The following is a 25,923-nucleotide window of genomic DNA, read 5'->3' as shown; positions in this document are numbered from 1 at the left end:
GTTTCTTCACAGTACCCCCCTCCCGAGGAGTGGACTCCGGACAACTCCTACCAGGTTTCTCGGGATGTAAGGCGTGAAACTCCCTCCTTAATTCGTCCGCATGCATGCGATTCCCCGGTACCCATTGTCTCTCCTCAATGCCGTACCCTTTCCAATGTACGAGATATTGTACCGAGTTTTGTACAATGCGTGAATCTAAAATCCTTTCTACCTCGTACTCAGGCTGATCATCTACCAACACAGGAGGAGGAGGAGTGGGACCCACATGGACGCTGGCTTAAGGAGGGACACATGGAAGGACCTTACCCCACGCATGCTGGCGGGAAGATCAATGGAATAAGTAACGTTATTGATCTTCTTAGCCACCGCAAATGGACCCACAAACCTGGGGCCCAATTTATCTGAAGGCTGTCTCAGGGTCAAGTGACGTGTGGACACCCAGACCAAGTCTCCTGGCTGGAACTTCCACTCCAACGAGCGTCTCTTGTCAGCCTGACCCTTTTGACTCTGGAATGCTTTTTCCAGATTACTCTTCACCGTCCCCCAGATGCCTTTCAATGCCCTCTGCCAGACTTCCAGGGTTGGAAACGGAGAAGAGGCAACTGGCAAGGGGGAAAATTTGGGCGATCTCCCAGTTACAATCTGGAACGGAGAAAAACCAGACGACGAATTTTTCAAATTGTTCTGAGCGAACTCTGCGAAGGCCAGAAATTTTACCCAGTCATTCTGCGCCTCCGCAACATAACATCTTAAGAACTGCTCCAAAGACTGATTAATCCGTTCAGTCTGCCCATTGGTCTGTGGGTGGTAGCCGGACGAGAAAGACAGCTTCATGCCCATTTGGTGGCAAAATGCCCTCCAGAATCTAGAAATGAATTGGACTCCCCTATCCGACACTATGTTTTCCGATGTGCCATGCAGCCGGAAAATGTGGATGATGAATAGGTCGGCCAATTCCTGGGCCGAGGGGAGTCCTTTCAAGGGCACGAAATGGGCCATCTTGCTGAAGCGGTCGACTACCACCCAAATGACCGACATGCCCTCAGACCTGGGGAGCTCACCCACGAAATCCATGGACAAGTGGGTCCATGGCTCACTCGGGGCGGGCAAAGGCTGTAAGGTACCGACAGGTGCCAGTCGGGAGGGTTTACTCTTAGCACATATTGCACATTCCCTAACAAATTCCCTGCAATCAACAGACAGGGAGGGCCACCAGGCACACCTGGCTACAAGATCCTGTGTTCTGGCGACTCCGGGATGTCCAGCATTTTTATGTGCGTGGAACATTTCAAGGATCTGAAGACGAAAGGGCAAGGGAATGAACATGACCCCTTCAGGCTTCCCTTCCGGGATGTCCTGCTGGAAGGGGCTCAACTTCTCCTTCCAGTCTTCCCAAGTATCCATTGCAGCCAGCACCAATTTTCGCGGAACAATTGTCTCAGGGACGGAGGACTGTGCTGTCTCTGGCTCAAAGCACCTGGATAGCGCATCTGCCTTAGTATTCTTACTGCCCGGGGTGTACGTAATCACGAATGTGAACCTTGAAAAAAACAGGGACCATCGAGCCTGACGAGGGCTTAACCTCTTAGCCCCCTCGATGTATTCCAGATTCTTGTGGTCGGTAAAAACCGTGATAGTATGCTCCGCTCCTTCTAACCAATGACGCCATTCTTCAAAGGCTAGTTTAATGGCTAAGAGCTCCCTGTTGCCTATATCGTAGTTTCTCTCTGCTGGAGAGAATCTCCGAGAAAAATAGGCACACGGGTGCAATCTACCCTGTAAACCTGAACGTTGAGACAGCACAGCCCCCACCCCAACTTCTGAGGCGTCTACCTCAACAATAAAAGGGAAGGAAGTGTCTACGGGTCTTAGTATGGGTGCCGTGCAGAACAGCTCCTTCAAAGTCGAAAATGCCTGTAGGGCCTCAGGCGACCAGTGAGTAGTATCTGCCCCTTTCCTAGTGAGACTGGTGAGAGGTGCAATAACTGTGGAGTACCCCTTTATGAACCTTCTATAATAGTTTGCAAAGCCAAGAAAACGTTGCAACGACTTTAACCCCACCGGCTGAGGCCACTCCAGAACAGCGGATACCTTGGCAGGGTCCATAGACAGGCCCGAGGTGGAGACTATGTACCCCAGAAAGGCGACAGATGTAACTTCAAAAATACATTTTTCCAACTTGGCGTACAGCAGATTTTGTCTCAGCTTGTTTAGCACAAATCTGACATGGACCCTGTGCTCGGAGAGGTTGTTGGAGTAGATTAGTATATCGTCAAGGTATACAAGCACAGATCTACCCAACACCTCCCTGAATACCTCGTTAATTAATTCCTGGAAGACGGCTGGTGCATTGCACAACCCGAAGGGCATCACTAAGTACTCGTAATGCCCATCGGGTGTGTTGAAGGCCGTCTTCCATTCATCGCCCTTTCTAATGCGGATCAGGTTGTATGCACCCCTCAGATCCAATTTTGAAAAGATCTTAGCGTCTGTGACCTGCGTGAATAAATCGTCTATTAATGGCAACGGATAACGATTCTTCACCGTGATTTTATTTAGGCCCCGATAATCGATGCAAGGTCGAAGACCTCCGTCTTTTTTCTTAACAAAAAAGAAACCGGCCCCCGCAGGCGAGCGGGAGGGGCGAATGAACCCCTTGGCCAGATTGTCACGGATGTACTCATGCATAGCCACTTTCTCTGGTCCAGACAAATTATACAGGTGACCCCTAGGGGGCATACAACTGGCACGGAGATCGATGGGGCAATTGAAAGGGCGATGAGGAGGTAACCTATCAGCAGCCTTGGGGCAGAATACATCCAAAAATTCGGAGTATTGCTCAGGAATACCCTCCACATGAACCTTGGTCTGACCTAATATCACTTTCCCTAGACACTGTTGGGAACAGAAGTCTGACCAACTGGTTAGTTGTCCTGTCACCCAATTAATCTGTGGCGAATGAAGCTGCAGCCAGGGCATACCTAGGACAATGGTGGAGGTGGTCATATGTAACACAAAAAAATGTAAACTTTCCCTATGCAGTACCCCAGTAATGACTTCCACCTCTGGTGTCTGGGACAGCGGACGGTCCCTTTGTAACGGGGAGTCGTCCACGGCAGTAACCTGGATAGGTGGTTTTACTAGGGTGAGAGGAATGTCCAACTTCTCTGCAAATTCGGAACTCATGAAATTAGCCGCGGAGCCTGAATCAATAAAGGCCTCCGTGGCTTCAGATTTGTCCCCCCATGTAATCGTACCGGGGAGGAGCAATCGTTTTTCTTTCAGGGGTGTGAGCTGGGCGCCTAGGGTGTCACCCCTTATCACTCCTAGGCGGTAGCATTTCCCGGCTTATCCCTATTAGGCTTAATGGGACAGTCTCGTACCCTATGCCCCCCTTCACCACAGTATAAACATAGTTGTTCCGACAATCTCCGTCTTCTCTCCACTTGGGTCAACTTAGACCGACCGATCTGCATCGGCTCAGGTGGAGGCAAGACCGGAGGCGATGAAACAGAAGGAGACGGAGTTACTAGGGGTGCAGCGGGAGGCACTGCGTAAGAGGTCGACCTAACCCGATGACTGCCCCTAGTCTGTCTCTGATGGCGTAGCCTACGGTCGATTCGAATGGCCGATGAGATGGCCTCGTCGACTGTTTTGGGTTCGGGTTGGCTTAACATTAGGTCAGAGACCTCATCCGACAACCCAGACAGGAAGTAATCTAACAGGGCATAGGTGTCAAATCTGGCGGTAACTGATCACCTACGAAATTCTGCCGCGTAATCCTCGACCGAGTCTCTGCCTTGCCGCAAAAGTTTGAGCTTCCGCTCAGAGGTTTCCGCAAGGTCAGGGTCGTCGTATATCACTGCCATGGCCTTAAAAAATTCCTCTACCGAGGTCAGAGCTGTATCTGTGGGAGGCAGGCTGTATGCCCAGGACTGGGAATCACCAGTTACCAAGGTTTTAATAAAAATGACCCGTTGGGTCTCAGTCCCCGAGGATCGGGGTCTCAACTCAAAATATGATAACACTCTACTCTTAAAATTCCGGAAGTCAGACTTGTGGCCGGAAAATTTGTCTGGTACGGGCATACGTATGTCATCACTAGGAGGGGATCGCACAGAATCAACTGACGTCTGAAGGGTTTGCACAGAGCCTTTTAGGGCATCAATTAAAGCTTTGTGCTGGCCCAGTGCTTGATAAATAGTATCCACCGAAGTGGCGAGCACAGTCAGAGGGTCAGCGCGTGCGTCCATCTGTTTATTGGTCTGGCGTTCTGTAACGATCGGTGAAGCACAGAGAGGATCTGATTACCGGTGATCTGCAGTATCACTGGGAATACAGATATATACCAGATTATAAGCGATCTGCAGTATCACTGATAATCCGATATACTCGCTAACCTCTGTTCACCTGAGTAGAGTGTAGTGTTTGGTGTAACGGTAACACTTAGAGGACTAGGCCTCAGTGCAGCAAGGAGTACTGCACAGATTCCTTCTGCAGACCTGAGCTCTCCAAGACGGGAGGAGTCAGACTGACAGTAGGAAGGATGGTCTGAAAGTGACACTCAGGAGGAGGTGTCACTGACAGGACGGGGAACCGCCTCCAATAGTAAGGTCGGTTCTCGAGGTCGGACAAGCCAGGTCGTACACACACGGACAGATAAAGTACAAGATCAGGAGGCAAAGGCGGAGTCTAAGTACAGGCAGGGTATCGGCAACGGGGTATCAGAAATATCGAGGTACAAAATCAGGAGGCAGAATCAGAGTCTAGGAACGAGCCCGGGTTCGGCAACAGAGTATCAGAAATATCGAGGTGCAAGATCAGAGTTCAGGAGGATAGTCAGGCAGGCAAAGGGTCATAACAGATAATCACAATCAAACTAGTACTTTAGCTATCAACAGAATCTAGCTAAGTGTAGGATTACAGCTCCAGCTGGTCCCGGCACACTTGCGGATCTGACTACGGATCTGGGTGCTCCCACGTATGTGATCGCAACGCCAGACAAGGAACAAGTGAACAGCCAGCAGTATATATACCCAAGGACCTTTCCAGGACCTCCCTAATTGCTGGACCAATGAGAGTTGTGGAAAATGTCAGCTGACCAGCCTGGTCAGCTGACTCACTTCTGGCTGTTATATAAGCGCTGTCTCTGTGCGCGCACGCGTGTTACTCTGAATCCTGGTGGACTATCAGTCCCAGCCACACTAGAACTGTCTTGCAATGTATCCAGTTCCAATGCGGATTCCGCCGTTTCCAATGCGGATCCTGCTGTTCCCAATGTGGATTCCGCCGCTCTGCCTATGCGGCATGCGGCGGTTTTTCCACGTTGTGACGCCATGCTGGATGCGGAGACAGCCGCCTCACCTTGAGAGACGGGCGGCTTTTCCGCGTTTCTTCACAGTAAGATTCTTGTTAATGAGTTTTTGTTATATCTATATCAATTGTAATTCTATTTTACTTATCTTTTAATAAAATTGGAAATTAAAAATTGCTAGCGATTGCGCTGGAGGTTTGTGCTTTCTAGTGGGTCCCATGCTTTACTATTGTTTCCCTTTTTGTTACTTTAGGCTGGTTTCACAGTGGGACGTTACAGGCGCACTTTAGAGCAGCCTGTAACGCACCCCAACGCACAGTAATGAAAAATCAATGGGCTGTTCACAGTGCCCACGTTGCGTTACATTGTAAAGGAGCACGTCTACATAACGTACCGCATGCAGTACTTTACACGCGGCTAAGCCGCGTTAGACTGTTTGCACATGCTCAGTAGGTTTTTTTTTTTCATTTTATGGGCGGAGAGCAGGCGGGGAGAGGCCGCTACGTAGCCAGGCACATGGCTACTTATTATTCACTGCACTTGCAGTGTTTACATCCTGGAGCGGCCGCGGAGTGGCTGGCAGGACCACGTGATGCGAAGAGCTCCGCTCACGTGGTCTCCGCAGTGCCTCCGACAGAGCAGGCGCACCAAGAGCTGCTTGTAACGCGGCTCTTGGTAGCGTCCTGCTCCAACACCACCAGGCGCTGCATTAGGGGCACGTTATGTGCCCTATAACGTCCCCTAAACGCAACGTCCTGGTGTGTAAGTAGCCTTACTGCTTTTCACAGCCTACATACTCCCCAACATTGAACACCAAAAGGTTAATACACTGGACATCAAAATTGTATATCCAAAGTTTAAGGAAGCGGAGTATATTAGGTTGGTTTATTGGCAAAAAGGCCATTTCAGCTGACAAGGGGCTTGGTATATAGATACATAAACATGAATGAAGCGCAGAGCTATGCTTGTTTTTTCTTTTTTGATTTGTTTTTTTTGCTTTTTGGTGTAATGGTTTTGCGGCAACTAAGGAGTTAAGAGAGAACCCCAGCAGTACCAACCATGCAGTTTGTTTTATATTATAAACCTGTTGCCTTCTAGAGTAAAAGTCTTAACCTTTCTGTTACATCAGCAATCATTGTAACCATAATTCCTTGTATTAGTAAACAGTGGTAAATGACAAGTGGAAACATTGAGGCAGGGGTCACACTTGTCTTTCAGTTTCTACACTTTTCAGAAAACTGAAAGACAAATGTGACCTCTACCTTACAACAGCTAATGTAATTTATAGAGAAAACTGACAAATTGCGCAAGATGTCAGTTTTTTTTCTGCATGCGAAATCTGCATTAAAGTGTGACCTAGCTCATTGATTAACATGAGTTCTCAGTTGAAGTCAGTTTTTCTGTGCAGAAAACGCGTACGAAAGCCGGTAAGTGTGAAACCTGCCTTAGTCAGAGTATTGTAAGCAAAGCTGTACTGTGAAGCTAACTAAATTCTGCAAATGAGAAATCCATTGCATATTTTTCACATGAACAATGATTTTAGTAAAATTACATTAGTTGGCAATCAATGTGTATTTTACTTAAATCAACAATTTCTAATTCTATGTTTTTAGATGCCCTTATGTACTGTACCCCTCCACTCCCTTTTTCTCTCTTTCTACCAAAAGGCTTTTGCATGACCTGGCCCACAAACTGTCCAAGGTGGGGATTTTGGTCTTATAGGGATGAGAGGTAGGAGAGACCTCCACCTCTACTGGCTGGCATTTGTGTTACAGATCCCCTGGTGCAGCGGAGGTAGTATAGCACAACTGCTTGCTTGACTTAAGATGCATCCAGCGGAGGTGGATCAAACATCCAGTTTCTACAGTGCCATATTCTCAGTGCCATAAAAACCTTAAAGAGAGGCTACAGATTGACTAATCAGAATTGTGCGCATTGATCTGAATGGCCCACCCGGGAATCGCACATTGTTCATTCATCTGCATTTGTGTTTTTTGTACGATTTAACTACTTTAGGACCAAGCTGATTGAAATCTATGCCCTGTTTTGGTGGTTACCTGGCTGGCAGGGTGTAGATTTCAATCAGCCGCTCCCGACGATCTTGCCGCTTATTTCCCTCCGTCTCTCACCGCAGCTCACTGGTTCTGCCTGTCTCTATGACAGCAGAGCCCTGTGAGCGGGTCAAGAGCCGATTTTATTGGCTCCTGGCCCTGTCTTTCAATGTAAGCAACTCCCATTGGCTTACGTTAAAAGAAAGGGTCAGGAGCCAATGAAAGTGGCTCCTAACCGGCTCACAGGAACTCTGCCGTCATAGAGACAGCAGAGTGGGTGGCCCAGGATCCCGATGTACAGCGATTGCGCCGGTTATGTGCAGCTATTCGCCGTTATCTGTCGGGATTCCACCGTTTCTGTACCTGCGGTGTCTGGTTCTTAAAGAGAACCTGGACTGAAAATAAAAAGTCAAAATAACAATACACAGGTCATACTTCCCGTATAGTCTACTGCTCAATCTCCTTCTCCTCTCCCACGTCCTGCTTGTCCACTGTGATCAATGAATTTCTCCGTCCTCCATTTTAAAAATGGCCATTACCCCATAGCAGCTTCCTGGTCAGCACACTGTTAAACTGTAATATCACCCACTTGAGCCATAGGGAAACATGTACATTACCTTGCATATTCAGTTGTAACTGACAGCTGCTGATATATAACTGACAGCAACTGGTATATTTCAGTTCTGACAAAACATTGTCAGAACTGGAAGGGATCACTGTAAGAAGAAAATGGTGAGTCTCTGAGAGGAACTGATGGTAAGGTTAGTATGTAATATTCATTTCCAGCTATGTCATGTGTTTATTTTAAATAATTTTCCTCGCTTCAGGTTCCCTTTAAGGGGGCAGAGATCGCTGGTACTTCAGTGGTTAACCTCTCTGGCGGTTATTATATTTCCAAATTTATTGTCCAAAAGCGGTGCAATTTTCCCTCAAGCTTTTAGACCCTAAAATACATACTGCTACATAGATTTGAGGCAGCTCTGCACATTCCACACCTCTGATGGATCCAATTCGGGATCATCACTCTGAGCTGCGGCTTTCCGTCCCGAGCCTGACTCTGGGTTATCGCTAAGAAGGTTAAAACCTCAGGTTTTTTTTCTGCATGATATGATCAGCTCACTCCTGATTACAATGGATTTGGTGGCAATCCAGAAAAATCACAACAGTGAAATATCACATGTAGAAGCTTCCAGGTTTGCACTCGCAATTGCAAATGACCACAAAATAGCTCACCCAAGTGTGCTCTCTGCCTGATACAGCTGCTGTGCACTCTCCACAGACCAAATGTAATCCAGTACAATAAGAATATGGGACACCAGAAAGAACTATGCCACAGCTACTACAAATACAATTATTTCTTGAGTTTATTTTTTGTTCAGGTTTGGTTTAAAGAAACATATTATCCATAGATGACAAACTTTAATTCTGAAAAAAAAATCACAAATATTAACAGCAGATTTTTGTTAAATACAGATAATATCTTAATATCAATGCAAAGTAAAATGTATAGGAATATAATTTATTGATTATTGGGAGTTTAAAAATATGTAAAGAGGTTAATATGTATTTTAACAGTTAATATATCCAGATGACTCATGTAGGGCTAGATCATTAATAGACTCTCCAAAGGCTGCATTCTATAGACATCCTGTGCAGAAGAATTACTTTTTCTTGGAGTAATTCATTTGTCCTTTCTACAAGAAAAAAAAAGTTATTGAACAGTGTTGTTTATGGAAACTTGTGTGAGGCTGTAGTTGCTGGCCATTGCACCCATCCATATTCTATCTCTACTGGCTTCAAAGCTACTGTAGAGAAATGTCATCAGACTAGTAATGGATTGCCTTTTTTATTATAAGTAAGCTTCACTTTCATACCCACATGCTGCAAATATTTTGCACCAGTCCTAGCATTCTAAAATTTTCCCCAATTCATAAATTGGTTCCCAATAAAAATAAATGAAAAGCTGCTTCACTGCCACTGTTGATGCAGGTGTTATGTGATAACGCACTGCATGCTCCATGTTGAGATACTGGAGTCTGTTGGATCGCATTGCTCCAGATGCAGTCTGAACATTGTATAGACTTACAATTTCAGTGCGGTATAATACGCTAAAGTGTACCAGAGATCTCATGAAAAGAAGATTTGATACTAGCCACCCATGGCTTCCTCCAGCAGCATAAATGTGTGAGTCCTGAGCTGTCCTCCCGTGGTCTGTTGTTCAGCTGCGATCAGCCCCGATAACTGGTTCACATCGGGTCCAGTCTGGGTCTTCAGCAAATGCGTGAGAGGTCCGCTCATGCACAAAAGACCCAGAATGGACCCGGCTGACTGAACCACCGGGTACAAGCAGAGGCCGTGGAGAGATAATGTGAACACTTTACACGGGCACTGGGGGGACATTGGCTTTAGGGGACAGCGGTGAGGCAGACGCATGCGGCGCACAAGGCTGATTCCTGAGATATTTCATGCTGAAATGAATTGTGAGTCTGCCTATGGGCAGCTGACAGATCTCTATCTTATCAGATTCGATAAGAGAGAGGTATGTCTATTGGTCATATCTGCCCATACATTGCTAGAACTGATTTTACCGTTCTAAAAGTGCATCTCTATTGGTAGCCATATGGCTACCATCAGAGATGCACTTTTAGAATGGTAAAATCAATGGTAAAATCAGCAATGAACAAAATGTGCAATTTTTTTTTTATTCTTTTGCAACCCAAGTTTGGTCTAATTGTCCACTACAGTAAAGCTGTGTACACACCTTTGACTGATGTCACCCGTCGGGGATCGGGACCCAATCCACTTGGGTGACATCGCTGGGTGGGCCGGTAAGCTGTGTAGCTTACAATGCGTTGTTTTGCTATACAGGGGGAGCAAGGACGACAGAGCAGTGTGTATGTGATGTTATACGGTGGGCATGTGAGTGGCGTGCACTCACCTGGGCGATCCAAATTTTTGCAGGGGGGCCCAGGGATTTCTAGTTACGCCCCTGCTTGGACAGATCACTTGTGGAGCCGTGGTCAGGGTCCTCTGTTATTGGTTCGTTATTGGTTGCCTCAGTTGACTTTAGTCATGTGAGTTTAACCACTTTACTCCCGCCCGTACGGATTTCTCCGTCCCTTTTTCCATCCTTTAACCCCCAGGGACGGAGAAATCCGTACTTTGCGCATTCCCGCCGCTGCCCGTGCTCCCGCTCGTAAACACGCCGCCCGCCACTAGTAAACACGCCGCCGCCCGCTCGCCCAGAGATCAACGAATGGGAAAATCCATTCCCGTTCGTTGATCTAAGCCCCGCAATGATCCGCTGCCGCTCGGCTGAGCAGCGCGATCATTGTGAGCAATAACAAAGTCCCAGCCTCTTTCTACTTCCTGCAAGCGTCCGGAAGGACGCTTGCAGGTCGCATGAAACAAAAAGTTACTGTTGCCATCTTGTGGCCAAATAGTAAAACTACACCCTAACCATTTTTTACACACAAATAAACTAGTTTTACACAAAAAATTAACTCCTTACCTCCCACACTCCCCAATTATTATTTTTTTGTAATTAAAAAAAAATAAAAAATTTACAGTTTAAAAAAAATACATAAATAGTTACCTTAGAGACTGAACTTTTTAAATATTTATGTCAAGAGGGTATAACACTGTTACTTTATAAACTATGGGCTTGTAATTAGGGATGGACGCAAAACTGAAAAAAATGCACCTTTATTTCCAATTAAAATATTGGCGGCAAACATTGTGATAGGGACATAATTTAAACGGTTTTATAACCGGGATAAATAGGCATATACATTTAATGGGTTTTAATTACAGTAGCATGCATTATTTAAAAACTATAAAGGCCGAAAACTGAAAAATAATAATTTTTTCCCACATTTTTTCCTATTTTCCAATTAAAACACATTTAGAATAAAATTATTCTTGGCATAATGTCCCACCTAAAGAAAGCCTAATTGGTGGCGAAAAAAACAAGATATAGTTCATTTCATTGCGATAAGTAATGATAAAATTATAGATGAATGAATGGAAGGAGCGCTGAAAGGTGAAAATTGCTCTGGTGGTCAGAGGGTAAAACCCCTCAGTTGGGAAGTAGTTAAGAGGCTTAAACCAAACCTGAAGCGAAAATAAACTTATGCGATAATAAATTGTATTTGTAGTACAGCTAAAAAATAGAACATTAGCAGCAAAGAAAAAAGTCGCCTATTGGTCTCCGGTACAGGAAGAGTTAAAAAGAAACAAAACTTCAGTTGTTATCCATGCAAAATAACTTTTCTGAGCTATTTGACCCAACATGGGTGGAATACAGTTGCGCGCACCCGCTCGCTCGGCCGGTGCAGCTTCGCACATTGTGCAGCTCTGTTGCTACTGCGCATGCGGCTGTACAACGTGCGTGCTACGTTATATCAGGATATTGGGGACGGCAGTGGGAGGATATTATCCTGATGACACTGGCAGGGAGCGGAGTCAGCCAGAGACATTGACAAATACTGTGCAGCTTAAACTCCGCCATGCGCTGTAATTTGTCAACATCTGATGACGTGTTGCTCCATTGCTCAAGCATGTGATGACGTTTCACGTCAGCGTGCTGAGCGGCACTCGGCTGCACTATCTGTCATTACCGGCCGCCACCTGCCCCATCTTGTGTCCTGTCCCAACAGCTGTGTAGGTGCAGGACATGCGCAGTAGCGCAAAAGCACTGACACAGGGACAGGACGCAGGGACACTTGTAATTTATATATAGAGAAGAGAAAACGCGTGAGCCCCAATCGACATGCAGACCTTTTCTCCAGTTTTGCATCCACTTCAGTACAAATTACAGTGTAAATCAATATATGTTAACCATTGCTGGATTGCTGTGCAGCTCATAAAGACAAAGAGTGGTCGACAATTGTCTTGCGCTGTTCGCGCATCATCACAGACCCTCACTTGGCTCCCCGCCATTATGAGAGGCTTGGCATTTGTATGCACAACTCCTCCCTGTAGTAGTGCTGGGCCCGTCTCGCTCCACACCCTGCCAGAACTATCATGCATCTCACTGTAGAGTGCACAGCTAGTATTTCCAGCTATCACTCCCACTAACACCACATCATCGCTTGTAATTCCTACTCGCGGTTGCCTGGAAACAGACGCTACACACGCTGCTTTGCCAGCTAGGGCTGAGGAAACAACTTCAGCCTGCTGGAGAATCATTGGGGAGGATTTTAATGTATTAAAGTGGATCCGAGATGAAAAACTAACAAGTAACTTGTCTATATATCTGATCTAAAGTCTAGCACAAGTAACTTGTTTATCTCTCTATATCTATATATTATCTAAAGTTTAGATAGTTTATACAGCAAATCTAGCTGCAAACAGCTTCAAAATGTTATGACTATGTATTCCTGTGATACAATGACGGCAGCCATGTTCTGTTTGTCACATTGTCACAGGCTGAGGCCTGGAAATGCTATCAGCTTACCTGTGTGTAAATTCAGTCAAATCTCCTCCTCTCTGCCTCTGAAATCAATGTCTAATACCCTCCTCCTCCTCCTGCCCAGACTGAGCTCTCATAAGCCCTTGCTACATGGAGTGCCAAGGCACAAAAGGAGCTGTGAGCGAGGCTTGTTTAGTTTATAGGGAATTAAAGTATTAAAACAAAACTAAAAAAAAAAAGTATTTGGCTTGAGGAATGCCCTACAAACTATATGAAAGGAACACAATTATGCAATGAGTAAAAGTTTATCTCGGTTCCACTTTAAGAAGAAAAAAAGGCTAGCACAGCTATCCAGGAATGGTGATGTATATTGATTTACACTGTCATTTCCAGGAACGTTCAGAGGGTCATTATTTATGCGTTGTTTTATAGCTTAAAATGCAGAGTGTGGTTTTAAAATTGCAAATGTGACAGAATGATGCTATGTTATAAAAAAAACAAAAAAACTTTATAACTGAAAATACAAATATTAGATTATTTTCTTTACCACAAAAGATGGGGCTGATGCTGCTGAGAGGGAAGGGCAGACATGCTAAGTTAGATTAATTATTGGTATGTAGTGGTAAATATCGATCTGGGAGGAGATTTCTGGTTACTAGGGATGGTCCGGGAGATGTAAAAAAAGTTGATGCAGAAATATGTAAATATTCTATGTAAATTTATGCAGCTTAAACATGGACCAATCAAATTAAACCAAGGGGGAATTCAATTGGTACAGTGTGAGGCGGCAAAAGGGTGCATACACACATCCAATTTTGATTGGCCAATGATCGTCCAATTTTATCACTTCCATGTTGTACAAGTGGCAACAAATTTTGAGTAGTATGACCAGATTGTGTAAGTAAGCTCTAATACTACATGGAAGTAATACATTTGGTCAATCAAAATTTGATTTGTTTACGCACCCTTAGGCATCATTCACAGTGACTTATCATGGTGTGTTGCATCAGACATTATAATCACATTGCTAAAGCGATGCAATCATATTGTAATGGTATGCTCAGTAGTAGTCAAGTGGAATATGTAGGCATAACGCAATGCATGCAGTGCGGTCCCACATAACGTGAGTGTTACAACCGATATACTGTATGCTGCATACCACATGCTTAATGCTAAGAAAACCTGAACTGAACATTAAAGGAGAACTGTAGTGAGAGGGATATGGAGGCTGCCATATTTATTTCCTTTTAACCACTTGCCGACCGCGCACTCATAACGCGCGTCGGCAAAGTGGCAGCTGCAGGACCAGCGACGCAGTACTGCGTCGCCAGCTGCAGGCTAATTAATCAGGAAGCAGCCGCTCGCGCGAGCGGCTGCTTCCTGTCAATTCACGGCGGGGGGCTCCGTGAATAGCCTGCGGGCCGCCGATGGCGGCTCGCAGGCTAAATGTAAACACAAGCGGAAATAATCCGCTTTGTTTACATTTGTACGGCGCTGCTGCGCAGCAGCGCCGTAAGGCAGATCGGCGATCCCCGGCCAATCAGCGGCCGGGGATCGCCGCCATGTGACAGGGGACGTCCTGTCACTGGCTGCACAGGACGGATAGCGTCCTGTGCAGCCCGGATCTCCAGGGGGGGCCAGGTAGGAGAGGGAGGGGGAGGATTTCGCCGCGGAGGGGGGCTTTGAGGTGCCCCCCCCCCCCCCGCAACACCCGCAGGCAGGAGCGATCAGACCCCCCCAGCACATCATCCCCCTAGTGGGGAAAAAAGGGGGGCGATCTGGTCGCTCTGCCTGCACGCTGATCTGTGCTGGGGGCTGCAGAGCCCACCCAGCACAGATCAGCTACAACAGCGCTGGTCGTTAAGGGGGGGTAAAGGGTGGGTCCTCAAGTGGTTAAGCAATACCAGTTGCCTGGCAGCCCTGATGGTCTATTTGCCTAAAGAAGTGTCTGAATCACACCAGAAACAAGCATGCAGCTAATCTTGTCATATCTGTCTAAATTTGTCAGAAACACCTGATCTGCTGCATGCTTGTTCAGGGCCTATGGCTGAAAGTATTAGAGGCAGAGGATTAGCTGAATAGCCAAGCAACTGGTATTGCTTAAAAGGAAATAAATATGGCAGCCTCCATATACCTCTCACTACAGTTCTCCTTTAAAAGTCAAAATAAACATACACAGGTCATACTTACCCCCTGTGTAGTCTACTCCTTAATCTATTTTTCCTCTCCTGCATCCTGTTTGTCCACTGTGATCAATGGAATTCTCCGTCCTCCATTTTGAAAATGGCTATTACCCCATAACAGCTTCCTGGACAGCACACTGTTAAACTATAACATCGCCCACTTGAGCCAATAGGGAAACGTGGACATTACCAGGTACATCAGTTTTTCTCTCAGCTATAACTGACAGCAACTGATATATAACTGACAGCAACGGATATATTTCAGTTCTGACAAAATGTTGTCAGAACTGGAAGGGATGACTGTAAGAAGAAAATGGTGCTTCTGAGAGGAACTGATGGCAAGGTAACTATGTAATGTTCATTTGAAGTTACCTCATGTGTTTATTTTAAATAATTTTACTCAGTACAGGTTCTCTTTAATGCTTGATGCGACTTTCCCCCTCTTTTGCAATATATATTTACAGCCTACACACCGCAACGTGTGACAGTGAATATAGTCTAAGGCCAAGTTTACTGTGAAGCATTGTGATGCAACGTACCAGAGATACTTTAATGCAGAAAGTCTCACTGCAATAGCAAGTCTATGGAACGTTCAAAGTGCATCCATTGTAATGCGATCCTTTGGAATACAGTGTCTCAATGCAATGTGTTACCACATAATGCATGCGTTAACAGTGGCAGTGAAGCATACTTTTCATTGACTGCATGCTTCACTGTATGTGGCACAATAGTCGCATAACATGCAAGCCAACTTTTCCATTCCACAGAGTGGCATTCTTGTTATTACAAAGAATGCAAAGCAGTTCTCACTGTGAACCTAGCACAAATATTAGCAAAACACATGAGCACGTTTTTGGTATCCACTGAAATGGAGAGATATCATGGCAAGCCAATGCACTCTGTATACAGTATATTATCTTACCTTTTTCTTCAGAATTAGAATTTCAACCCAAGCAGCCTCTGGATCTACACAAACAACCTTATTATCTTTTAGGAAGATGCTGAAAGGAAATTCAAATGTAAAAGGAAGGTCAGTTCTGTGGTAAGGAACCGCTGTCCATGGTATTTGTTTGCAGAGGAACTGAAGGGGACGACCACATTGCTAACTGTATGCCAACACCCATTTATCACATTCCTGAAGATATAAGCCTACACAATCTGGTCTAACTAAATTATGTTTTCTCTTCTAGTAGAGAAGCATTGAAGCTGTTTAACCACTTGCCGACCGCACACTCATAACGTGCGTCGGCAAAGTGGCAGCTGCAGGACCAGCGACGCAGTACTGCGTCGCCAGCTGCAGCCTAATTAATCAGGAAGCAGCCGCTCGTACGAGCGGCTGCTTCCTGTCAAATCACGGCGGGGGGCTCCGTGAATAGCCTGCGGGCCGCCGATGGCGGCTCGCAGGCTAGATGTAAACACAAGCGGAAATAATCCGCTTTGTTTACATTTGTACGGCGCTGCTGCGCAGCAGCGCCGTAAGGCAGATCGGCGATCCCCGGCCAATCAGCGGCCGGGGATCGCCGCCATGTGACAGACCACATCCTGTCACTGGCTGCACAGGACGGATAGCGTCCTGTGCAGCCCGGAACACCAGGGGGAGGCAGCAGGTAGGAGAGGGAGGGGGAATTTCGCCGCGGAGGGGGGCTTTGAGGTGCCCCCCCCGCCACCCATAGCAGGCAGGAGAGATCAGACCCCCCCAGCACATCATCCCCATAGGGGGGAAAAAAGGGGGGCAATCTGATCTCCCTGCCTGCACCCTGATCTGTGCTGGGGGCTGCAGAGCCCACCCAGCACAGATCAATCAAACCAGCGCTGGTCCTTAAGGGGGGGTAAAGGGTGGGTCATCAAGTGGTTAAATGTTCAGCGTACTGAAATGGTAGAGACAACAGAAATGAATATATGTGAGAGTGGCCTTGCAATTCGTTTAATAATTGGTTCCGTTAAAACAAAAAAACAAACTGCTATGAAAGCAGTGGCGGACACAGCCAGCAGTGGGCCCCTGTGCAAAATTGCAATTGCGGGCCCCTACGACCTAAAATGGGTGTGGCTATACGCGGCAAAAATTAGGTGTGGATAGAACCTGCGGCAGGCGTGGCAATGACCGGATGAGGGCGGAGCTAACTGTAATTTAAAGCGAACCCGGGGTGAGGGTTTATTTCCTTTTAAACAATACTAGTTGCCTGGTGGCCCTGCTGATCTATTTGGCTGCCGTAATGAACTGAATTACACCAGCAACAAGCATGCAGAGCAGGTGCAGAGACGAGCAACAAAATTGATGCGTGGGATGGAAGGTCTCACTTATCGAGAAAGGTTAGATAAACTGGGTTTATTTAGTCTAGAGAAAAGACGCCTTAGAGGGGATCTAATTAACATGTATAAATACATCAGAGGGCAATATAATACCTTGGCGGATGAGCTTTTTGTCCCTAGGCCTTCTCAAAGGACTAGAGGACATGATCTGCGCATGGAGGAAAAACGTTTTAACCATTTATTTAGGAAAGGGTTCTTTACAGTAAGAGTGATTAAGATGTGGAATGCATTGCCACAGGAAGTCGTTATGGCAAACTCTATACCTGCATTTAAAGGGGGCTTAGATGCTTTCCTTGCGTTGAAAGACATCCATGGCTACAATTACTAGGTAATGCCTAATGATGTTGATCCAGGGATTTTATCTGATTGCCATCTGGAGTCGGGAAGGAATTTTTCCCTTTAGGGGCTAATTGGACCATGCCTTGTAAGGGTTTTTTCGCCTTCCTCTGGATCAACAGGGATATGTGAGGGAGCAGGCTGGTGTTGTACTTTATACTGGTTGAACTCGATGGACGTATGTCTTTTTTCAACCAAAATAACTATGTATGTAACTATGCAGCTAATCTTCTCAGTTCTGACAATATTGTCAGAAACCCCTGACCTGCTGCGTGCTTGTTCAGGGTCTATGGTTGAAAGAATAAGAGGCAGAGGACCAGCACGGCAGCCAGGCAACTGGTATTGCTTAAAAGGAGAGAAATATGGCAGCCTCAAGATTATTCTCACCTCAGGTTCCCTTAAAAAGTGCAACGCAAAGACAGTGGGCCCAAGTTCTGGTGACCCTTTCCCCAAAAAAATTCACATAATTGTGCAGGTTTTCTCAAGAAAATACACATCATGTCGGCAGATATGCCCAGAAAATACATTCAATCATGTCAGCAGATATGCCCAGAAAATACATTCAATCATGTCGGCAGATATGCCCAGAAAATACGTGCAATAATGTCGGCAGATATGCCCAGAAAATACGTGCAATCATGTCGGCAGATATGCCCAGAAAATACGTGCAATCATGTCGGCAGATTTGTGCAGAAAATACATGCAATCATGTGGCAGACCTGCCCAGAACATACACCTGCTAATATAAATAAAAAAACAAAAACATTTACTCACCTGCAGCAGCAGACCTCCTGTCCCATCCTCCATCCAGCGCGCAGCTCCTATGGGTGTTGCGGTGGATAGGTAGCCTGGTGGGTGGGTGGGTAGGTAGCCTGGTGGGTGGGTAGGTAGGTAGCCTAGTGGGTGGGTGGGTAGGTAGCCCTTAGCCGGGTGGGTAGGTAGTCTGGTGGGTGGCTGGGTGGGTAGGTAGCCTGGTGGGTGGGTAGGTAGCCGGGTGGGTGGGTAGGTAGGTAGCCTGGTGGGTGGGTAGGTAGCCTGGTGGGTGGGTGGGTAGGTAGCCTGGTGGGTGGGTGGGTAGGTAGGTAGCCTGGTGGGTGGGTAGCCTGGTGGGTAGGTAGCCAGGTGGGTAGGTAGCCTGGTGGGTGGGTTGGTAACTAGCCCGGTAGGTAGGTAGGTAGCCTGGTGGGTGGGTGGGTGGGTAGGTAGGCAGCCTGGTGGGTGGGTAGCTGGGTGGGTAGGTAGCCTGGTGGGTGGGTTGGTAACTAGCCCGGTAGGTAGGTAGCCGGGTGGGTGGTTAGGTAGGTAGCCGGGTGGGTAGGTAGGTAGGTAGCCAGGTGGGTAGGTAGCCTGGTGGGTGGGTAGGTAGCCGGGTTGGTGGTTAGGTAGTCGGGTGGGTAGGTAGGTAGCCAGGTGGGTAGGTGGTTAGGTAGCCAGGTGGGTAGGTAGGTAGCCGGGTGGGTAGCTATCCGGGTGGGGGCCCGACTCCTATCCTCCCCCCCTTCCTCGCCTCGGGGGGCCCCCCTCCCGGTATGCGCGGCGGGAGAGCGGCAAATACAGGAAGTCTCCGGGGCTCCAGGCAGGCGCTAGAGGCTCAGCCGCTTGGTCTCCAATATGTCTCCAACTCTGTAAACTGCTCGCTACTTCCTGGTTTAGTAGCGAGCAGTATATAGAGTTGGAGACATCGGAGACCAAGTGGCCGCTGAGCCTCTAGCGCCTGTCTGGAGCCCCGGAGACTTCTTGTATTTGCCGCTCTCCCGCCGCGCATACCGGGAGGGGGGCCCCCCCAAGGTGAGGGAGGGAGGAAGGATAGGAGTTGGGGCCCCCCAGGGAAAAAAAATATATATAAAAAAACAAAAAAAATACTTAATGGGCCCCTGAAGCAACGGAACTTCAGGGGCCCTCGTGCGGCGGCACGGCCTGCACGGCCGTATGTCCGCCACTGTATGAAAGCATTATGTCCTTTTCTATCATAAAATACTTTGTGCCACTTGAGGTCAAAGCAGGTAAGAAGGGCACCACAGCAATGTTGGAAGCCGCAATTAGCGGCTATAAACAGTAATTTTGGTGGTGGATATTGCTGCTAGCAAAATATCGGTAAACTTTACTGATATTTTACCACGACCTAACCAAGCCTTAGGGCTGGTTCACACTTGGGCGATTCTTCAGTGCTTTGCTGATCGCCAGCGATCAGCAAAGCACTGCTACAATGTATCCCTATGGATACATTCACACTGCAGCGGTTGTGATTTTGATTAATCACAAACGCGCTGCATGCAGCGTTTCGGGGGCAATTGCTCTGTGATTCTCATTCTATCAAACGGGAATCATGAGCGCAAATTGCGCAGAATTGCGAGATTTTGTTAAAATTGCAATCGCGGAGCCGAACGCGTTCACGGGCTAGCGGTTCTCTAAGCGCCGAGTGTGAACTAGCCCTTACACTCACACAGAACCCTCCCTTTACTGATGACCAACTCAATTCTTCCTTTACCTATGCCTAACCTTTAAGCCCCCTGGTGGTGCCTAACCCTTAATGCTCAACCCCCTGACTTCAGCCAGCATGGCTACAAGTATTAGCAGAGGGTATCAGCAAGACAGCCAGACAATTTGTAATGTTAATAAATAAATAAATATGTCAGCCTCCGTATCCCTCTCAGTTCAGATGTACTTTAATAAAATAGTTTTATTGATCAGTAAAAACGTATCCATAAAACCTACATGATTTCCTTTTTTCGGCAGTTGTGTCTTTCTTGTAAGATTTGCACACGCTGGAATGATGCAGGATGGATAAATGTGCTGGTTTGTTTTAGACATTTACATTTTCCTAAAATAAATCTGCTCTCCCAGGGCATGCCTTTGATGAAAAGAAAGTACAAGTCAATGTTCGTATTCTGACAAACCAAAATTAAACAAAATACAAGATGAATTCCAATTTTTTCCTATTAAAAATGGCAAATACGGTTCAAAACAGCCTTTTATTCATGCACTTGTTTTCATTTAGCAGGAAATACAGTAAACTTGGAAACAACAAACTTGACATACAGAATAACTTCCTGAAGCAAAACGTTCATGCGATTAGGCATTGATGGAAGCAGCTGTGTGTGCCGTGAATTACTGATTAGGATTCGCTTCATTGTCCTCCTGGACATACCGGTAAGTAGTAAGGCTGGATCCACACTATTATTTATTTGTTGTATTTATAAAGCGCCAACATATTACGCAGCGCTTTTGTGAACGCTTGTGATTGCTGAGCGCTTTTTCCCATTCACTTTCATTAAAATCACGGTAAAAATCATGTAAAACTAACATAAAATACACGAAATACAATAAAATAAAGATTTTATCTGATTTTTTTTACTGTGATGTTAATGAAAATGAATGGGAAAAAGTGCTCAGCAAGTGCTCAGCAATCATAAGCGCTCACAAATGCGCCTATAGTGTGGATCCAGCCTAAGACCTCATTCACACTACTGGCCTTGTGTGACACACACATATTGCAACAAATGTATAAAATAGAAAATGCAGACAGTATGTTCAAGGTCAGATTTATACTTTTTCCACCTCTAGGCTTCTTTTCATATTGCTGCCTATCCATGTGCAACTTTTCATGTGCAGATCCCTATTCTGTGTGTAATACCCTTGTACAGCATACATGTACATTTTTCCCTGACCAGCAGCTCCCCTCCATATGTTTCTCCCCTTTTCAGCTTCTCTTTTCCATTTGCAAGCTTCCTTATTAACAATCCCTTTTCATTGTCCATCCACCTCTTTGCCTGCAGGCATCCAAGGCCCGAGCCTTAGTGGCCTTTCTAGAAATCCAGCCTTGTGCATGTTAGGATTGCTCACCTAATCTGTTTCATTGCAGATATGTGAGCAATTCCATTTAGTTCTATGGGTAGCATGATTGCATGTGCAGTAATACAGCACACATTGCACACATCCACCCTCTAACCTACCTCATCTGAAAAGTAGGTAATACCCACTTTCCCTGAAAACTAAGCGATATCCACTTTCCATTGTCCATTTAATTTTCAGGGTTTGGCACAAAGTTTATCATCCTATTAGTAATCTTCAGGTATTGATGTGGGCACTCATTCTAAGTGCCTATCAATGGTACAGTGCTCAATGCATGTACTACGTAAACCAACAGTATCGATAACGTGTGTTGAATCCACCATTTATTGCTAAACAGTGCAGTTTTTTTTGTAAAACAGTCATTTTCATGTTCATATTGGATCCCAATCCCGATGACCCTAAAAACCTTCTCATCGATTTGACACTGAAGATTCATTCTGATTTTTATGTAAAACTTTTGGGGATTTTCCCAAACCCTATACAAACTATTGTCACTTAGCTTGAGGTGACACCTTCTCTGACTAGGGAGTCGATATCTCAGGCATAGAAGGTGGCAGACCAACGCTTTGTGGTCCAGATACCTACAGCTCAGGTTTTAGGCATATCTGATAATTTTGACATGCCTGGCATCTATTGATTAATTTAACAAATTGTCTAAATGACTATTCTTTCATTCCAAGGTGAATTAAAAGTAATTTATCTAACTCTGATCAGGCTACGTGCAGGAATGTGGTCACTTCATGACTTTATGATGGGGTCTGGTTGTCCAGGCATCCACTTATCTTTACTAGAATGGGGAATCTTCCTGGAGGACCTTTATTGCCCCCTTTAGATAATGGCCCATAATCACGGGCTACAATTGTCGCCGCAACATGCGGCGCGCGCGTGTTGCGGCGACAGGTCGCCCGTGAGTATGCGGCGTTGCACGGGCACGCACCCCGAACTGTCGCCCATCGCTGATGTCGCCAGGCGATTGGCGCGGTCAATCGCCTGGCGACAGTCGCCGCCGCAACTCCGCCGCAACTGTCGCTAGTCCGCGTGAGTACGCGTGCTAGCGACAGCAACATAATTGCAAATAGACGGCGCTTCCGGCGGGGGGAGGGACAACAGCAACAGCTTCCGCCGCATCAGTTGCCAGGTCCCTCCGCCGTGTGTATGCGGAGGGACCTGGCGACGAGCTGTCGCCGGCATGTCGTGCACACGCTCCCGTGTTCTAGCGACATGCCAAAAAGTTGCCCGTGAGTATGGGCCATAACAACCTTTTCCTGTGCAGCAGAGGTCTGGTTTAAAAGGAACACTGTTTTCCCAAAACAGGCTAATGAATATAAAGGGGCGCGCCAGATCATATTTTGGTGCGCATTGTTGTATGATTACGCGGATGGTGCATTCCGTGGGTGAATCCGTACATCACAACTGTATTTATGAAACAAATTTTACAGCTGCCGGCAATGTACGTAAAGTTTGCCTGCATTTACACAAACCGCGTAATGTGCATTAAGAAAATAGTGTAACTCTGCTTATACATGCAACATCTATGTTATTTTTATGGTGTGCTTCAGTGGCTGACATGGTCAGCATTAGTTAACTAGTAACACTTTATGCAAGAAATGTATAAGTGGTTTGTATTTTGTTAGTGACGCTATTATTAGTATTACGTAGTTTTAGTCAGGGACACCAGGGCACCACCACTCTCTCGCACTCAAAATTTACTGGTGTTTTGTAAGTACACGCCTAAATGTGTAGCATTGTACATACATACATATTTCTCTCTTATTCACCTTTTACTGAAAATATTTAGATTTATGCAAGGAGAATGAATGAACACATTTCAACATGTGGATTTTGCTTTACAAACATATTCAAGGTATTTTATTGTATTCTTATTTCAGTCTGTCCATATCATCTTTTCTGATTAATAAATCAATTACCTTTGGATTTATCTCTGTTTTATTGTATTCTTATTTCAGTCTGTCCATATCATCTTTTCTGATTAATAAATCAATTACCTTTGGATTTATCTCTGTTTTATTGTATTCTTATTTCAGTCTGTCCATATCATCTTTTCTGATTAATAAATCAATTACCTTTGGATTTATCTCGGTCTAGCTCCCAGAGGCACACTTGGCAGGAACCACTGCACTGTACGTTTGGTTCACTACATTATTTATAAGCGTTATATAGGGCAGCTTGAGACTGCAGTAGGTTACTGAATATAGCCATTATTAACTTTTCAGCTTATTAAAATATAAGCAGAATGCTGCCAGTAACCAGCTGGTTTGAGTGCAGTCTTTACACTACAGTACAAGCTAGAGAGAGTGGAAATGGGACAGAATGACTTGTGGGATTTTGCTTCTGTCTGTATTCTCAATGAGGAGATATTCTCTAACTTTCTGCCATTGAAACCTCCATGGCTTTAAAGCAGACCTGAACTCTGACATCTCATTCGTGGTATGTTCTTGAAAGCACTCACAAATGGAAGTGGAAAAAAGCCTTCCGCACTGCAAGAAATTGTGCTTGCAGCCAGCAGAATATGAAAACAGCATTCGAAGCAGGTGGTTTCGATGCATGGCGCTCACCGCCGTGTGCCAAAACCAGACGACTCATAGCAGCAATGTTATGCTGCATAAGAGTAATCGAACCCTGAATTACACCTCGTATTTAACGCTGCTGTGGAGTTTAGCGGCAGCGGGAAGAGCCGTCATTCGGCTCTGCCGAAGCCTAAATCACTGACCGCATACGAACACAATGGCAGGAGGTAATGCTCAGGTGGCTGTAACACAGTGCCCTCCATGTCCTTCCCTTCTGCCCCTTCTTTGTGATACGCTACTGCATCCTCTCTATGTAAGCTATACATGTGCCTGGCATTGTACATTTCTGTGCCACATCTACTGCTGATAACATTTACACTCAGCAAGCTATGGCCATATTACATTGTGCAGAGCAGTCTTTCTCAACCTATTACCTGGAGCAAGCCTTCCGAAAAATGTCAGCATTCAGCGAACCCCTACATAAAAATTATACACTTATGTTAGGTACACACTATGAGATTTTCTGGCCGATTTACTGTCAGATCGATTTCCATTCACTTGAATAGGAACTGGATCAGAAGATGCTTGGAAATCGATCTGAAATCAGATCGAACATGTTGGAAATAATCGATCTGACAGTAAATCGGCCAGAAAATCTCATAGTGTGTACCCACATTACAGCAATATCTATCTATCTTTTCAAAACACACATATTAGTCTGCTATTCATACTGTTCTGAAACCATTACCCACAAAACATAATACAACCCCAACCTTCACCACACAATTGAAAGCAAATGTGACAATAACTGCAGGTCCAAATAACAAATGCAATAGTGATTACAATAACAAATACAGAAATCATTACAATCTCAAGAAAAAATGCAGCTAACTCTTTGTATATAAAAGCATGTACCCCACCCCCTTCTTAAAAACCTGGGGCCCCTTCTTTAGCAGCAGTGGTTGAGACCCTCTGGTATAAAGGTACCTGTGTGTTTGCAGTGTAAGTTTTGGCAGTGTTGCACTCTGAGACAAAATGTAATGTATGGTATTACAGTAGCCCTGCTGTTATATAGAACACTGGAAATGAGGGACCGCAATAAAAATGTGATCGGATTTATTTCCTTCTCAAAAAAAAAAAAAAAAAAGGTTTTATTTGTCTTTCTGTCTGTATTGGAGAGATCCAGCCACTTTCCATCAGGACAAGTAGGAAGACATTATCCAAGATGCATTGGGCACAGAGAACAATGAAAACCCAAAATCAATGTAGCCTAATTTCTACATTATCCAAAACTAAGAAAGCTTTTTTTCATTGAAGATGTGAATACATAAAAGTAGATAATTGAGCTATAACCTACAGTAACTTAAACATAAACCAAATTTGAACTAAATCTTGCTCCACTTAACCCCATGGCCCAGATGCAATTCACTTTTTCTCCTAGGTTTGAAATCATTTTTCAATTTGTTTTTAAAAATTTTTTAGCACTTTGCAATACAAAAAAAAGTACCAAAAAGTAGATGAAAAAGTACCTTAAAACCATGTTAAGTATTTTCTTGTCTGCTGGTGGTTTAAAACGCATTTTATTGACAAGATGTGAAAATACCACCTAGGAGAAAACTCAGGAGGAAAAGTTGCATATGTACCCATGTCTGCTCTCCATTTCTGCATCATTGTATTATTGCAATATTCTCTCACCCAGCTGATCGCTGATCGCGTGGACACTCACAGAGATTCTCTACAGAAAAAAAAACAGTATCTCCTAAAGGTGCTCTAGTTTAGCAAACAAATGATACACAGTAAATCCTCTTATGAGGGGAAACTCATCCATAGGTTGTGTCTGCAAAAACACTTAAATCTCCCTGTATAGCTAAAAAATTGAACAAACAATTAGGACCTTATAAATTCCCTTTTTCTCCTAAGTTTTCTCCTAGGGGAT

General features: G+C 45.4%; 1 protein-coding gene across 5 annotated transcripts in view; it reads right to left on the bottom strand.

Moving 5' to 3' along the window:
- The window catches only part of CXCL13 (C-X-C motif chemokine ligand 13), a 108,262-nt gene that overhangs the window by 81,773 nt on the left and 566 nt on the right, over window positions 1-25,923 (bottom strand). For 4 of the 5 annotated variants that reach the window (XM_068233559.1, XM_068233561.1, XM_068233560.1 and 1 more), the window contains exons 2-3: window positions 20,323-20,458; window positions 15,884-15,962 (exon numbers count right to left, since the gene is read on the bottom strand). In XM_068233559.1, coding sequence (XP_068089660.1) covers window positions 15,884-15,962; window positions 20,323-20,458 — 215 coding nt within the window. Of the gene's footprint in view, window positions 1-8,901; window positions 9,060-15,883; window positions 15,963-20,322; window positions 20,459-25,923 lie in introns of those variants that run through there. The other variant, XM_068233562.1, reaches the window with a different exon arrangement.

Source organism: Hyperolius riggenbachi, chromosome 1 (assembly GCF_040937935.1).
Source record: "Hyperolius riggenbachi isolate aHypRig1 chromosome 1, aHypRig1.pri, whole genome shotgun sequence".
Classification (NCBI taxonomy): Eukaryota; Metazoa; Chordata; class Amphibia; order Anura; family Hyperoliidae; genus Hyperolius; species Hyperolius riggenbachi.
The sequence above is the reverse complement of the archived record's forward strand: the minus strand, read 5'-3'. Positions and strand labels throughout refer to the sequence as shown.